The 18,279-nt window shown below is 38.6% G+C and overlaps 1 protein-coding gene across 1 annotated transcript in view; it reads left to right on the top strand.

Annotated features, from left to right (window-relative positions):
• The window catches only part of DCC (DCC netrin 1 receptor), a 635,057-nt gene that overhangs the window by 499,687 nt on the left and 117,091 nt on the right, over window positions 1-18,279 (top strand). The window contains exons 11-12 of the mRNA XM_063453897.1: window positions 10,543-10,681; window positions 12,853-12,902. Coding sequence (XP_063309967.1) covers window positions 10,543-10,681; window positions 12,853-12,902 — 189 coding nt within the window. The remainder of the gene's footprint in view (window positions 1-10,542; window positions 10,682-12,852; window positions 12,903-18,279) is intronic.

Genomic DNA, 18,279 nt, shown 5'->3' on the forward strand with positions numbered 1-18,279 from the left:
AATAAAAAACTTACAAATTAAAAAAAAAAAAAAAAAAAAAAAAGAAGGAAGGTATGTAGATGAGGATCAAGGTCTAGCTGACTGCCTCAATGAATATTTTTGTTCGGTATTTACAGCTGAAAATGAAGGAAAGGGACCTCTGTTAAAAAAAAGGATAAATGAGTCATTTATTACACGTGAGTTTACAGAGGAAGAGGTTCTATTTCAACTGTCAAAAGTAAAGACAAATAAGTCAATGGGACCTGATGGAATACACCCAAAGCTATTAAAAGAGCTTAGTGGTGTACTAGCAAAACCATTAACAGATTTATTTAACCAATCATTGTTAACAGGAGTAGTCCCAGAAGATTGGAAGTTAGCGAATGTTGTGCCCATTCACAAGAAAGGTAATAGGGAGGAGTCGGGCAACTATAGGCCAGTAAGCCTTACTTCAGTAGTGGGGAAAGTGATGGAAACCATGTTAAAGGATAGGATTGTTGAACATCTAAAAACACATGGATTTCAAGATCAGAGACAACATGGGTTTACTTCAGGGAGATAATGCCAAACTAATCTTATTGATTTTTTTGATTGGGTAACTAAAATTATAGATAAGGGTGGTGCAGTAGACATTGCTTACCTAGATTTCAGTAAGGCTTTTGACACTGTTGCACATAGAAGGCTTATCAATAAACTGCAATCTTTGAGTTTGGATTCCAATATTGTTGAATGGGTAAGGCATTGGCTGAGTGACAGGCAACAGAGGGTTGTAGTCAATGGAGTATATTCGAAGCTTGGGCTTGTCACCAGTGGGGTACCTCAGGGATCTGTACTTGGACCCATTCTCTTTAATATTTTTATTAGTGATATTGCAGAAGGTCTTAATGGTAAGGTGTGTCTTTTTTGCGGATGATACTAAGATATGTAACAGGGTTGATGTTCCAGGAGGGATAAGCCAAATGGCAAATGATTTAGGTAAACTAGAAAAATGGTCAGAGTTGTGGCAACTGACATTTAATGTGGATAAGTGCAAGATAATGCATCTTGGACGTAAAAACCCAAGGGCAGAGTACAGAATATTTGATAGAGTCCTAACCTCAACATCTGAGGAAAGGGATTTAGGGGTGATTATTTCTGAGGACTTAAAGGTAGGCAGACAATGTAATAGAGCAGCAGGAAATGCTAGCAGAATGCTTGGTTGTATAGGGAGAGGTATTAGCAGTAGAAAGAGGGAAGTGCTCATGCCATTGTACAGAACACTGGTGAGACCTCACTTGGAGTACTGTACACAGTACTGGAGACCATATCTTCAGAAGGATATTGATACCTTAGAGAGAGTTCAAAGAAGGGCTACTAAACTGGTTCATGGATTGCAGGATAAAACTTACCAGGAAAGGTTAAAGGATCTTAACATGTATAGCTTGGAGGAAAGACGAGACAGGGGGGATATGATAGAAACATTTAAATACATAAAGGGAATCAACACAGTAAAGGAGGAGACTATATTTAAAAGAATAAAAACTACCACAACCAGAGGACATAGTCTAAAACTAGAAGGACAAAGGTTTAAAAATAATATCAGGAAGTATTACTTTACTGAGAGGGTAGTGGATGCATGGAATAGCCTTCCAGCTGAAGTGGTAGAGGTTAACACAGTAAAGGAGTTTAAGCATGCGTGGGATAGGCATAAGGCTATCCTAACTATAAGATAAGGCCAGGGACTAATGAAAGTATTTAGAAAACTGGGCAGACTAGATGGGCCGAATGGTTCTTATCTGCCGTCACATTCTATGTTTCTATGTTTCTATGTTTCTATGTTTCTATGAATGTTGCTTTCCCCTGTTTTAGGGTATTAATCTTTGATACCAGGCTTTGAACCAAGGTTATAATGAGGTCTCTAAAAACTTATAATTAAATGATAGGCGGTTTAGGATATTTTATTTTTTCCTTATAATATTCAGCTTTTCTATTTTAAACAAGGGCTTGCTTTTTTGCTTACAAACTAGCTAGCTAGGAATTCTGAGTAGTGCTGGCTTCAGAACCACATTGGCGTGGTTCTATGGTTGTAAAATCCCTATTTACATAGTGATATCATATCATATCATGGTTGCATTAAAGGGATCCTATAGTGCCAGGAAAACAAAACTGTTTTCCTGGCACTTTTGGGTTAATAGGTCCACCCCTCCATCACGCCCCCTTCCCGCGGGGCTGAAGGGATTAAAACCCCCTCAGCCACTTACCTGAATCCAGCACCGATGTCTCTCGGTGCTGGGTCAGGCTCCGACCCATGCTCCTCTCCCACTGACATCAGCCGGCGGGGGAACCTAATGCACATGCGCGGCAATAGCCGCACGCATTCGCCCTCCCCATAGGAAAGCATTATTTAATGCTTACCTATAGGGGAAAATCTGATGCTGGAGGTCTGTGGTTTCCGGAAGCCCGCTAGTGGCTGTCTGTTTTACATTGCAGCACTAAGTGCAAAGGGGTCACAGCACCCAGACTATGTAAATTAGTTGAAGTGGTCTGGGTGCCTACAGTGTCCCTTTAAATAGCAGAATCATTTAAAGAATGTGTTTCATAAAAGAAAACTTATAGCAGCAATGTTAAATTGTCAGTTCAATAGTAAAATATTTTTTAAGTAAAGGCAAAGATACAAACTTTCTCTGTTGTTTAAAATGTTCTAGGACATCCAAAAGGTTGAATGGCAGTGTCAACCTATCTATTATATACCGTATATACTCGAGTATAAGCCGACCCGAATATAAGCCGAGGCCCCTAATTTTACCCCAAAAAACTGGGAAAACTTATTGACTCGAGTATAAGACTAGGGTGGGAAATGCAGCAGCTACTGGTAAATTTCTAAATAAAATTAGATCCTACAAAAATTATATTAATTGAATATTTATTTACAGTGTGTGTATATAATGAATGCAGTGTGTGTATGAATGCAGTGTGTGTATGAGTGCAGCGTGTGTGTATGAGTGCAGTGTATGTGTGTATGAGTGCAGTGTGTGTGTGTGTGTGTTGCAGAGCCTTGGTGGGGGGTGGGCAATTGTTTTTGTTTTTTAATTATTTTAATAATTTTTTTATTATTATTTTTTATTATTTTTTATTTTATTTAATTATTATTTTTTATTATTATTTTTTATTTTATTTTATTATTATTTTATTTTTTTTCGTCCCCCTCCCTGCTTGATACATGGCAGGGAGGGGGGCTCTCACTCCCTGGTGGTCCAGTGGATGGGCACTGTGTAGGAGGGGGCTGGCAGGGAGCTCTTACTTACCTCTCCTGCAGCTCCTGTCAGCTCCCTCCTCCTCCGCGCCGGTCCGGTCAGCTCCCCTGTCAGCTTACACTGTAAGTCTCGCGGCTGCACTATGACCCCGCGGCTCTCGCGAGACTTACACTGGGAGCTGACAGAGGTGCTTAACGTACCGGCGCGGAGGAGGGAGCTGACAGGAACTGCAGGAGAGGTAAGTAAACACTCTGCAGCCCCCACTCTGTATTATGGTAATGTAAGTTGCCATAATACAGACAATTGACTCGAGTATAAGCCGAGTTGGGGTTTTTAAGCACAAAAAATGTACTCGAGTTTATACGGTAATCAGAAACTGGAGTGATATCTGCATTTTAAATTGTTTTTATTCCTGAACAGGAAAAGCTCATTGAAATGCTGTATAGTCCATCTTTAAGTATCTTAACTTTCATCCGCAGAGTCATAAATCAAAGTCATTTAATATCAAGAGTGAGGAAGGATAGAAATTAAAATGGATGTTTAGAAAGCTGTGGCTTATGTTAGGGATGGAGATTTCAACAGCTGAAAAGATAATTGCTTGAGAGTGTAGCAGAATCTAGTAATTCTAAAACCAAAAAAAAAAGTGAAAGCAAATAAAAAAAAGAATAAGAAATATGTTTTATAATTAAGAATTGAGGCTTGTTATATGGTAATCGTTCTCAGTAGGCTTGTTAGATTTTAATTAGCCCTGTGCACAACCTCTGTATTAAACAAGTTAATCTTAGCTCACTATACCTTTTATTGCAACCATAGCATAAAAAAAAAACTATGAAACTGGGCACGTGTAAGAGGACCATGATGTGCCAATGACAATGAGTGTGATAAAGCTATTATTAAATATTTTCAAATATTTTTTATTAGTACATTTACAATAACAATAACTAAACAGAAAAGATAACTATATCAAAAACAGGTATGTGTAGGTGTATTAGTAAGTCAATTTGTGATTTTATTCACTGTTCTTATATTTTGCTTTATGCAAACTATGTCAAATCCAATGTGTCAGGGTACCTGAAGTCTCTACCTCGGAGGAGGTTAGACTTCCCGACGTCCGTTCTCTCAGCGGGGCTGATTCATCTATTCCTCACAGCTCTCATAGTCATTCCCATGCCGGCCGCGAGAACCCCACTCCCTTTGACACGACGCTCAGGAGCCGACGTCATGACGGCAATCACATCCCGACCTGTCAATCTGGTTCGGAACAACGAATCAGGGCTCGGCAAGGGCGGAGCCATGATTTAGAGAACCAGGGTATAAAAGAGGGATGTGGGTAATGGTTCATTGCCCTGTCGTGGTTCTAGCTTGTCTGGTCCCTCAGTGCTCTTATGTTTATCGTTCTATCTGGTTTTGACTCGGCTTGTACTATCGTTCCTGTTTACCTCTCGTGTCCTTTGACCTCGGCTTGTCTCTCGCTTACCTGTCCTCTCGTTCCCTCGACCCCGGCTTGTCTCTGACTATTCTCTGCTTTCTCCTTACGTTAGTCCGGCCATTCTAAGGTCCGGTATACGTACATCTCTCCTGTTCGTACTCTGCGTGTTGGATCCCTGTCCCGATCCTGACATTACGACAGGGCCATGGATCCTGCAGGTACTAACGCTCAGTTTGGTTCACCTGACTCAAGGTTTGAAGCCATGGACCATAGAATGGACCAAATGGCTCTGGCGCTGCAAGCATTACTATCCCATCCGAGTAATCAAGCAGAGGAGATTCGTACTCCATCTATCTCTCTTGCTAACACAGGCCTAGAGGTAGCCACAGGGGGAATTTCTTCCCGTGTTACTTCCCCTTTACGGTATGGCGGTGCTCCAGATACTTGTCGTGGTTTCCTAAACCAGATAGGAATTCATTTTGAATTACAACCCCGCGCCTATCCTACTGACAGGGCGAAGGTTGGATTCATAATATCGCTACTCATTGACAAAGCTCTTAGATGGGCTAACCCTCTGTGGGAAAATGATAATCCAGTAGTCTATAACTATAATGCGTTCCTTACTACGTTTAGGAGGACTTTTGATCCTCCAGGGAGAAAGGCCAGTGCTGCTAGATCACTATTACGTCTTAGACAGCATAGGCTAACCCTTGTGGATTATGCGCTAGAGTTCAGATCCTTGGCGGCAGAGGTCAAGTGGAATGAACAAGCCTATATGGACGTATTTCTGAACGGATTGTCAGATGCGATCCTAGACGAGGTTGCCACTAGGGATCTTCCTGAAAATTTAGAGGAATTAATTTCATTTATTTCTCGTATAGATGAACGCATGAGACAGAGGCAGAACACTCATGATTTTGGTTATAGACCTTCCTTAAGTCTAACTCCCGCATTTCAGAATTCTGAATCTACTATTCTAGCTCTCCCAGAACCTATGCAGATTGGTAACACTCACCTTTCAGAGAATGAAAGACAAAATAGGAAAAGGGAGGGTCGGTGTATGTATTGTGGAGTAGGAGGTCACCTACGCCTTAATTGCCCTAACCGTCCGGGAAACGCTCGCACCTAAGTTTCTCCAGAGGACAGGCCTTGGGTGTTTCTATTTTGTCCTCTACATATGATTACAGGGATCATAGGCTACTAGTACAGGTTTCTTTAACTTGGGAAAAGGGAGCAATTAAAGCTATGGCATTGATAGATTCCGGAGCAGCTGAAAGCTTTATTGATCAAACTTTTGTCAAGAAACATGCTATCCCATCTCAGTTAAAGGAGACTCCCCTGGCCGTTGAGGCCATAGATGGTAGACCGTTGTTAGATCCAGTTATTTCTCGTGAAACTTTACCAGTTAAACTAACCATTGGTATTTTACACGAGGAGGAGATTTCTTTCATGCTTATCTCATCCCCTTCAGTTCCTATAGTTTTGGGGTATCCCTGGCTTAAAAAGCATAACCCTACTATTGATTGGGAACAAGGTGAAATAGTCTCTTGGGGTCAGGGTTGCCAAAAAGGTTGTGTACAGAAAGTCTCACCGTTGTGCCTAGTGGACACACCTAGCAACTCTAACAAGCCCACAGCTTTACAGATACCTTCCCAGTATCAGGATTTAAAGGCAGTCTTTGATAAGAGGAAGGCTGATACTTTACCTCCACACAGGACCTTTGATTGTAAGATTAATCTCCTGCCTGGTACTATGCCCCCGAGGGGTAATGTATATCCTCTATCCGCTAAGGAGAACTTAGTCTTAGAGGAGTACATTCAGGAGAATCTAGACAAAGGCTTTATTAGGAGGTCCTCTTCTCCAGCCGGAGCCGGTTTCTTTTTCGTAGATAAAAAAGACGGCACACTACGGCCTTGCATCGATTATCGGGGCTTGAACAAGATAACAATCAGAAATGCTTATCCGATTCCCCTGATTACTGAGCTATTTGATCGCCTGAAAGGTTCTAAGATTTTGACCAAGTTAGACCTGAGGGGAGCTTATAACTTGGTGAGAATTCAGCAGGGTGATGAATGGAAAACGGCTTTCAATACCCGGTATGGCCACTATGAATACACGGTAATGCCCTTTGGGCTTTGCAATGCTCCTGCTGTATTCCAGGACTTGATTAATGAAGTTCTTAGGGAATTTCAACAGGAATGTGTTATAGTTTATTTGGATGATATACTAATACATTCCAAAGAGCCTGAAACTCATCACAAACAAGTCAGAAGGGTATTACATAAACTTCTACAGCATGGGTTGTACTGCAAATTGGAGAAGTGTAGCTTTGACCAATCTCAGGTAAATTTTCTTGGTTACCTTATTTCTGGAGAGGGCTTTAAGATGGACCCTGTTAAACTCCAATCTATCTTGGATTGGCCATTGCCCAAGGGACTCAAAGCCATTCAGAGATTCATCGGTTTCTCGAATTACTATAGGCGCTTCATTAAGGGATACTCGTCTATTATCTCCCCTATTACTAACATGACTAAACAGGGTGCTGATACTAAGACATGGTCTCCAGAAGAGCTTGTTGCTTTCAGTACTCTCAAGGAACAGTTTGCCTCAGCACCGATATTAGTTCATCCAGACACATCTTTGCCTTTCTTACTCGAGGTAGACGCCTCAGAGACAGGTGTAGGCGCTATTCTGTCCCAAAGGTTAAGTTTGAATAAACCACTGCATCCATGTGGTTTTTTTTCTAGGAAATTGTCTGGGCCTGAGAGCAGGTATGATATTGGTGACAGGGAACTGTTAGCGGTAATTTTGGCTTTAAAGGAGTGGAGACACTTGTTGGAAGGGACTTTACACCCGGTTACTATTTTGACGGATCACATGAATTTGTCATATATAGGGGAAGCCAAGCGATTATCTGCCAGGCAGGCTCGTTGGTCTTTGTTCCTTACTCATTTCAACTATGTTCTCACTTATAGACCTGGTTCTAAAAATTCTAAGGCCGATGCATTGTCCCGCCAACATGAACCTTCTACTATGCCTGAAATGTTTTTTTCTTCTATAGTTCCTAAGCGTAATATTATTGCCAGCACTAGCATTAAGATTCACTCTCCGTTGCTGGAGGAGATCAAGAAGTTACAACACCTGGCACCCGGACCTATTCCGGGGGACCGTTACTTCGTGCCTCCTAAACTCCAACTGGAACTTATGCAGTGTTTTCATAACAGTAAATTTGCCGGACATCCTGGCATACGCAAGTCATGTTCTCTGATTTCTAAAGATTTCTGGTGGCCTTCATTACGTATGGATCTTAAGGAATTCGTCGGGGCATGTGATGTCTGTATGAGGACCAAACAACCTCATACGCTTCCATGTGGACTTTTGCAACCCCTAGAAATTCCTGTGAAACCATGGTCCTGTCTGGCCATGGACTTCATTGTTGATTTACCGGTTTCTAAAAGACATACGGTTATTCTCACAGTAATTGACAGGTTTACCAAAATGGCTCATTTTGTACCTCTGCTCAAATTGCCCTCTTCTCCCGAATTGGCTGAAATTTTCACGAGGGAGATTTTTCGTTTACATGGGATTCCTTCTGAAATCGTTTCTGATAGAGGGTCCCAATTTGTTTCCCGGTTTTGGAGATCCTTCTGTTCCCAGCTTGGTATCAAATTAAATTTTTCCTCTGCCTATCATCCCCAGTCCAATGGGGCTGCCAAGCGCACCAACCAAAAGGTTGAACAGTTCTTGCGTTGTTTTGTTTCTGAACACCAGGACGATTGGGTCGGTCTGATTCCTTGGGCGGAGTTTGCGCACAACAACAGTGTTTGCGATTCTACTCGTTCTAGCCCCTTTTTCATGAATTATGGCTTCCATCCTTCCGTTCTTCCGTCGGCCTCCCCCTCCCAGGGGATACCGTCGGTTGATATTCATGTTGCCAATCTGAGAAAGTTGTGGGATCAGACTCGACAAATCCTTGTTCATAATTCCATGTTGTCCAAACAACACGCTGACAAACGCAGAAGGGTGGCTCCTGTATTCTCTCCGGGCGATAGGGTATGGTTGAGTACCAGAAACATCCGCTTGAAAGTTCCTTCCATGAAATTTGCTCCTCGTTTCATAGGCCCTTACAGGGTTCTGTCTCGGATAAATCCTGTTGCATATCGTCTGGCTCTTCCGCCTGCTTTACGCATCCCGAACTCCTTTCATGTTTCTTTATTGAAGCCTTTGGTATGTAACAGATTTTCCTCCACTGTGCCGTCCCCTCGTCCTGTCCAGGTTGAGGGTCAGGAGGAGTATGAGATCAATTCCATTCTCAATTCTCGGATTTCTTGGGGGAAGGTGCAATATCTTGTGGACTGGAAAGGATATGGTCCTGAAGAGAGGTCTTGGGTGGCCCAGGAGGATGTGCATGCTCCTCGCCTTCTCAGGGCTTTTCATGCTCGCTTTCCGTCTCGCCCCCGGTTCCTTCCGCCCGGTGGGCGTTTCTGAAGGGGGGGGTACTGTCAGGGTACCTGAAGTCTCTACCTCGGAGGAGGTTAGACTTCCCGACGTCCGTTCTCTCAGCGGGGCTGATTCATCTATTCCTCACAGCTCTCATAGTCATTCCCACGCCGGCCGCGAGAACCCCACTCCCTTTTATGACACAACGCTCAGGAGCCGACGTCATGACGGCAATCACATCCCGACCTGTCAATCTGGTTCGGAACAACGAATCAGGGCTCGGCAAGGGCGGAGCCATGATTTAGAGAACCAGGGTATAAAAGAGGGATGTGGGTAATGGTTCATTGCCCTGTCGTGGTTCTAGCTTGTCTGGTCCCTCAGTGCTCTTATGTTTATCGTTCTATCTGGTTTTGACTCGGCTTGTACTATCGTTCCTGTTTACCTCTCGTGTCCTTTGACCTCGGCTTGTCTCTCGCTTACCTGTCCTCTCGTTCCCTCGACCCCGGCTTGTCTCTGACTATTCTCTGCTTTCTCCTTACGTTAGTCCAGCCATTCTAAGGTCCGGTATACGTACATCTCTCCTGTTCGTACTCTGCGTGTTGGATCCCTGTCCCGATCCTGACACAATGGGACTAAAACCCATATAGAATTCTACCCATTCCAACTCTATGCAGTGACATGGATGATATAAAAGTTATATGTAGTACTCTAAAATAATAGCCAATAAACTGTTTGATTCATATATCACCTAAAAGTATGGGGAGGCCTGTTTTGCAATTCCTTTCGTTAGACCATCTTGCCTTCAGGTGAGGTGAATAATCTTTGAAAGAAAATATTCTGCTAATAAATCAAGCATAACATTATGATGTATTTGCTATGCATTGTGCATTGTTGGACAAAAGTTAGGTACTCAAAGACATAGGGGGAGTTTTATCACAGTCATTGGATCCATACATCAGTCTAATGTACTAAAAGTAAGTAAGTAAGTTTCCCTTTTTAGAACAGAACACTCTAATAAATCTCCCCCACAGTATATGAGACAATTCAAACCCTTTCATTGAAGAAAGGAGGGTTCACATTTGACCAGTAAGGGTTAAAGATTATTTTTAATAATTGTTGATATGATCTATGGTTTCAAACCACTAGCTTCACACTGCGAAGGGAATAATCTGGACAGGCTGATACAATAATTACAGTCATGGAAAATAAACATACAGAAAGGCATTGAAAATGACATAATGCAAAGTATAGTAAAGCAAAGAAATTCATACTACTGTTTCATGTCCCACATTTAGTAAGTCATAAAATCTGACCTTGCCAGACAAAAGCATACCTGGAGTACGTTGTGACTCAAACATTGATGCAGTTCAGCATACATAGCATTTCGGCATTAACATGGCTATATATGTAATTAATAAAAGTGGCCTGCTTATTTTTTATGTGTTTTCTTCTACTTCACAGAATATAGAAGTAGAGGGACTATCATACAGGCTCGAAGGACTACGGAAGTTTACAGAGTATACTATAAGAGTCTTGGCATTTAATCTTTATGGACCTGGAGGCTCATCAGAAGAACATACCCTCATAACACTTTCTGATGGTAAGATAGACATGTGAATATTCGTCTGCATTCAAGACTGAAAAACCTTACGAGTTTGTTAACTTCACTTACTTTAACCACTGGGTAATTGGATACATAGAATGAGGTCACTGGCTTGGTCCCCTTCACTAGGTCCATGGAATGCAGTTACATAAATTCCATAATTACATACATTCTGGGAGTCTAAAGATTTCAAATAACAAGGAATTTAGGCTCCCTGTGGCTTCTACACACATCGACCATGGATTCTCCTGTGTGATGTATTTTTAGATAAAACATAATTTACTTAAAATTATAATCCAACATCAATTTGATAATTTTTGTAATGTCTATTTTTTTTATTAAATTCAAGTTCAATTTCTATTCAAGCACATTAACAAACAACATATATTTTTAGACATTTGCCATTAACACATGTCAAAAAGTGTGAAATACAGGATTTTCAGTGTGAAAGATTTAATGAACCTGTATGGAGGTGCAAGGCTGATATTCAACATAACAGGTTACATGACTATTTAATCATGAGTTCTCACGCCATAGTTAAAAAAACGTTTATAATTGGCATTGCACTAATTCAAATGATTTAAAGTCCATCTGAAGTCATTAATAATAATGTTTATGCAGAAATATTAACAGATACATTGGAATAATTTGGACACTTTATTAATAATTGACATAAGACTGAAATATGGTATGAAAGATATGAAAATGTTGATTTGTAAAATTATGTAAACACCAGCATTTCAACAAATGCTCACAAAAAGAAAATCTATTACATTTTTCATTTTTTTTTTAATTTCAGTTAGAGAGCCCTTATCATTTTGAATCAACCGCTATGTGCAATAATAATCAATTTAATGAAATAACATTAAAGGTTTATTCACTAACAAGCAAAATGTGGTGAGCTGAATTGAAAAAATTAGGTTAGAATAGCTGAGATGGAAATAATCATGAATTTATCTGGAGATTTTATTTTCCATCTTTAAGATTTAAATTTTTTTTAACTTGACTGTCAAAAATGTCCCTGCTCGGTCCCCAGTCCACCAATACTGAGCTTCTAGTGAGCATTGTCCCAGAATTTTCCCTCCAAGATATTTTTCATAGAAAGAAATTCAGTTCTAAAATTGGTTTATCTCAACTTTTAGTGGATGCACTCCTAGATTGTTAGCTTATTGGGCAAAAAATAGAGAAAAAAGGCAAGCTAGCTGTCATAAGGAGTTATTGGATTAGATACTACTCCTCGAAGATAAAAATAAAACATTCAGGATTAACTGGATCCATGATAGGGAACACCAAGAAAAAAAAATCACTCATTTCTGTATCAAGATTGTTATCTTTGTTGTGCTTTAATAAATGTAAAGAGCTATGTTGGCTTGCCTTTTGTAGATTATACAACTTGTTGACATAAAATTGAATGGCAATATAGTAAAGGGTTAATGATATACATACAACGGATGATAAACATATAAGCATAGATATTTAATGTTGAGAGATAGGATGATAAACATATAAGTATAAGCATAGTTATTTAATTTAGTGAGATACTAAAACACATTATCAATTCTGTTTTGATACATAAATGCCATAGATATAATGAAGGAAAATGACTAAAAGGAAACTGACATGTCAAATTGGTTGAGATGTTTAAAGGGACACTCCACGTCATAAATTTAAAATAGTAATAATAATAATAATAATAATATGTTAGTAAACATACCCAAAATGAAAACATGCATGCGTTTAATTATGTATTTTTTTCATTGGGGGTATTATATCCAAAACAGCTTGCAAAAGCTACAGTTCTCATGTCTGAACCCGTTACAGCTCCCCAATTCTAACCCAACCGGGGCTTTCTGTGGTTGTACAATCACAGACTTTATAATGTCTCTCCATGAGAAGTTCTTGCAAGTTCTTCTGGGCAATTGCCTGCCTCCATGGGCTGTCTGATAGCCAGAGGGTGTAACAAGGTTCATTTACAAAATTGTCAATCTATATTTATTCTGATGTTTTTGGAAATTTAAAAAAGAGGACAAACTTTTCAACAGCAAGTTGATGTGCTTTATGGGTCTGGAGAGCCCCTTTAACTTTCAGAACACGTGCTATTATTTTGTTTTATAGAAGATATAAAAGTTTAAATGTGCAATATGAAACATTTTCATTTCTAATTTCAGTACCAAGTGCTGCACCCCAAAACGTTTCTTTGGAAGTAGTCAACTCACGGGTGAGTTTCTGCATTTATTTTGTATACTAGTGTATGAACAAATGATGACATATTTTGCTTGCAGAAATCTTGTTGTAAACTGTGGTGGCGTATTAAATACTATCACATGATTAAACAAGGAAGGATACAAATATATTTTACTAGTATGTAGGTATTGCCTTTATAGTTTTCATTACTAGTCAACTAATTGATACTCATTTGATTGACATCTATGGAACCCTGAATTCATCCTACTGGAAGTAAAACCTGTGGAGGTTTGAACTGATACTTCAATATTCTTACATGGTAGCACATATCATTTAAAATAATAATGATAATAAGTAGACTTGTGTGATTTGGGTCCATTTCGGCTCAGGTTTAGTAATATGACTTATCACCCGAACTGGACTGGGCTGAATTTGGACAAATTGAAAGTTTAGTAATGAGACTTTTTGTATCTATATGTAATAAATTAATGTTGCTTGCTTTTCTGCTTATAAAGTCCAAGCCTTTAAATATATTCATAATTAAAAGAAATAATCCAAATCACATTCTACAGCAGATTAAATTCCGTGGATCCGACTGTTCTATGGTTATACAATAGAGTTGTTAGCCATCACTCAAAATAGAAGAAAATCACATTTTTATATTAATATCTGTCTTATAAATGCCAGTGTTTGACCTCAAGCTCCTAGTCTGCAATAAAGTAGGTGTGAAGACGTAGCAGGATTGATATCTTTTAGTGGCGATCTCAGCTAGAAAACCTGTTATTATTTGACAGGTCATACATTTGTCTTCTGAAACATTGCAAATTTTTGAAACTGTTTTATGCTTGACTCTACCAAAGTCCTCAGGCATGCATTGTGGGATAAGATATTGTCCATTGCAAACTTCAATTCCCATTAGAACCCTCCAAAAACTGCAGTTTTGAAAGATGTTAATAAAATAATTTTATAAGAATGCAAAGAAATTGAATGAAGAGATCTGCAAAATATTTCATTTATTTTACTATTTTGTACATGAGAACTGCACATTTTAGGTTTTTATGGAAAAAAAATAGCTCAGTTGTGACACATTCCACTCAGTTAGCACCTGTAAACATAGAAAACTACTATTTAATTGACAAGTGAGTACTATTTTTGAGGGATCACTTAACTGTGTGAACAGATGGATTGATGTTTACAATGTATCGACTAGGAAATTTATGGAGACAAAAGCATCATTGTACAGTTGGGTGTGTCGGACCTGTATTCAAAGATCCTAAGAAGGTGGCACTTCTCAAATCCATGAGAAAGATTTAAGGTTGACTTGGCAATAACTTACTAAGCAAAAAATTGTATTTTTGTTTGTGAAATGAGAACAGGCATACCTGTCTTTTATTAAGCACAGATGTGCATTCTCTTGATTAAAGCAGAACTGCGGACCCAAGTAATGGAAGGCACAATACTAAACAGTACTGTGCCAGCACCATTTCTGAATTTGCTCCAGTAAGGTACTCATTTAGCATAGTTGTTGTTTTCAACAGCTTTGTGGTAGTGCCTACATCAGCACAGAGTCATATATTTTAATGCTGCCGCATATGCCCTCCCTCAGTACCAACTCATGTCTCCTGGTACAGTTCGATTTGGAGAATCGGAATATAAACAACTGTTTACGTTCTGATTCTCTAAATACATCTGCTATATTTAATACCTTGTGTGACTGGATCGCATTGCTTTTTACATTTATGTATGGGGTTTGCCAGCCTCATGTCAAGCTGTGCACCTGTTTTCATATATATTAGATGAGGGCAGATAACTTCCTTCATGAATATAACGTATATTCTGCTTCAATTCATCTTATTCCAGTCTTTATTTTCTCTTGTGACTCGTCTTCCATTTAATTATTAAAATCAAATAATACTAATAACAGCTTTTGTGTGTATATTGCGTGTGGGTGTAGAGAGAGTGTGAAAGTAAAGTATGTAAATATATATTTACACGGACAATATAAAATACCATTACCAAAGAAAAGACACCCATACAGGCAAAAAACATGAACATTACAAACACATGCTCGTTCCTACAAATGTTTTTCACTAAGCATATGCATTGAAAGCCATTCTTCGCACACAGTTTGAAGGCTATTCCCAAAGTAGATCCTTAGCTCACTGAGGTTAATGAGATATCAGCTGTAACTTGAAGACAAGGTCTATGATAGGCTGAATGGTGCATCTGGAGTTTGTTTATCTCTCATGTAGAAGTAACTTAAATGGTGTGCTCAAGGATATGTATCCTTTGTTATAACACAAACACATTGAAAAATTTGTGAGATGGTCCCGCGTAGATATTATCTTGGCAAGCTATTAAGCCCTGTTCATACTCAGTCGGGCATGGCTCACACATTCTTTGCTTAATAAATAAATATATTAATGTGCCATTGAATGAAATACATTGGGGCTCCAATATTATACATCAGTGTACAGTTAATTAAACAGTCTCAGACACAATAAATATTCACTCAAAACAAAATACATTTTTCTGCATACAAATTAATATTGAGCTTTGCCTGCGAGAATACTTTTAAAGTATTTTAAGAAATAACTCTGCAAAATAACAGATGCAATTCATTTCTTGTAATACCTTTTTTATTGGACTAACAATTTTGTAATGAAAAGCTTTTGGAAGAACCTCCCTTTCTCTAAAGTCTAAAGCATTTCTGAGCAAAGACGACACATAGAATTCAAAGTTGAGTTGTGCTACAGGGGTTAAAGCGCTTTAGACTTGAGAAAGGGAGGTTCTCCTGAAAGCTTATAATTACAAAATTCTGTTCGTCCAATAAAAAAAAAGGTATTTACAAGATATGAATTTAATCGGTTATTTTACATCTGCATCACTGGACGAATATGGCTACAATCTCTACTCTAAGAAATAACTCAGTAGACATTAGACAACTAGAACACATTAATCTTGGCTAATACAGCCATGGAATATATAGCCTTGATGAACTATGCATTTAACCACACTTGGAGTGCTTATTATTATTATTATTATTTGGATAATATTAAGGGAGCTGACTTTATATGCATTGCTCTTGTTTATCACTTCACTGAATTATGCTATTTTAAATTTCCAAACACAAAATCAGCAGTATAACATGATTTAGTTGACTGAGTCTGAATATTGGAAAATTACATCATGCCACTTGTAATTGAATTTTAATATCTAATTTTAAACAGTGTAAATGTTATATAAATATATGTATGAATCCCAGGTCTCAGCACCCGATCCCGGACTTTCTTTTCTCCTGTGCTAGTTCTAACCAAATTGTATACGATCCAAGTAGAAAGCACTCAGGAGTCTTTTGAAGTGGATTACAGCTGTTGCTTTATTGAGCAATAACAGGAATACACACCATCCAGGTCGACGTTTCAGTCTATAAAGACTTTTTATCAAGACCAAGAGGTCTTGAAAAGCAGTAACAGGAATACACACCATCCAGGTCGATGTTTCAGTCTATAAAGACTTTTTATCAAGACCAAGAGGTCTTGAAAAGCAGTAACAGGAATACACACCATCCAGGTCGACGTTTCAGTCTATAAAGACTTTTTATCAAGACCAAGAGGTCTTGAAAAGCAGTAACAGGAATACACACCATCCAGGTCGACGTTTCAGTCTATAAAGACTTTTTATCAAGACCAAGAGGTCTTGAAAAGCAATAACAGGAATACACACCATCCAGGTCGATGTTTCAGTCTATAAAGACTTTTTATCAAGACCAAGAGGTCTCAAAAAAAGTCTTTATAGACTGAAACATCGACCTGGATGGTGTGTATTCCTGTTATTGCTCAATAAAGCAACAGCTGTAATCCACTTCAAAAGACTCCTGAGTGCTCTCTACTGGGATCGTGTATATATATATATATATATATATATATATATATATATATATATATAAAATAACATTTGCACAGTTTAGATGATGTTGTTCCTATTGTATTATAGATGATAAAGGATGCAAAAAAGAAATGAAAAAGAGGTTTTGAGCAGTCAATGAAATGTACTGCTTGTGGCAGCAACATTTTTAATAAAGTCACATACTTGTATCACCTGCATCACTCTTAAAGTTAACTTGCCACATTAAAAAAGTTGCATTAAACATCCCAGTATTAAAACAAACTATATGTTTTTCATCACTATTGTTCAGCTTTTAAAATGTTGTATTACGGTATTTCCATGTCAATGCTAATATGTTCATTATGTAAAAAACAAGTTTACTCTGATGAAAAAACTGCAAGGTGATAAATAAATTGATTATACCAAATAATTGTCATGTAGGCATTTATGTAAAGAAAAAACATCCTTCTGTTTTAAATGTTTTTTAAGGATCTTCAACTGAGCATCATGATCCTCCAGATTTTTTTTGTAATCTCCCATCAGACATTGCAATGTCTTTCAGGCTGACATTAGCCAATCAAGCAGCAGGAAGTATGAAACTCATTATGCCAATCACAGCTCTGCATGAGAAAATGGGAGCACACAGTTCAGTTATGAACATCTATTAAACCATAACAGCTCAAAAGATGGCTTTTGCTTGTGTGTGAGGAGCAATCCCTAACGAACATTAAAATGTTAGTTTTAATATGAAAGGGTGGTTCATTTCCATTATCACTTCAGTTTGTGAAGTGCCATGTCTTATAAAATAATTGACCTCAATGTTCTGTGAACCATCTGCTTGTTTCAGCACTCTGTACCATTTAGAGAACCTGTTAAAAAAAACAAATGAGCAGTCAAAAACAATAGTTCTAAGTGTCAACGGATAACTGACCTGAAAACCAACCGATGAACTGTTAAAGCAACGATATCAAATGTTTCCTACTTTTCAAAATTATCCCACGTTAATTCATGCATGAAGAGGCATGGCACCACAATGGGACATATCATAAAGTAGCACATTGTGTTATTGGGGAAGCAGAGATATTCACTAACATCAAGTTGGGTTAATTTCACATGAATTATGTCTACTTGATGCACCAGCTTGCCAAGTTAACACACTGTACAAATCAGCCTGCTGATGTAGGCACACAGAAGATGCTGTAGTAGACTTGTTTCAGCTGGGCATGTTTAATGGCATGTGTGCACTGATCGTTTGGGGGATTCCCACTTGTTTTTCTTAGAAAGAGGACAGTTGGAAGGTAGTTTATGCTTTATTCATTGGTATAAAATGATTTAGCTGGCAATTTTATTTGAGAACCAGACTGCTAGAGGATCACGTCAGATATACTTCATAAACTACAAAAGAGCTTCAAGCTGTGCACTCTTGTAATTTCATCAGAGTAGTCGATTTGTGGTGGTCCATTATATCCAAATGCTATGTATCAAAAATAAAAATTCAGTCATTACAGGATTAAAAGAAGATG

This window comes from Pelobates fuscus, chromosome 5 (genome assembly GCF_036172605.1).
Source record: "Pelobates fuscus isolate aPelFus1 chromosome 5, aPelFus1.pri, whole genome shotgun sequence".
NCBI classification, from domain to species: Eukaryota; Metazoa; Chordata; class Amphibia; order Anura; family Pelobatidae; genus Pelobates; species Pelobates fuscus.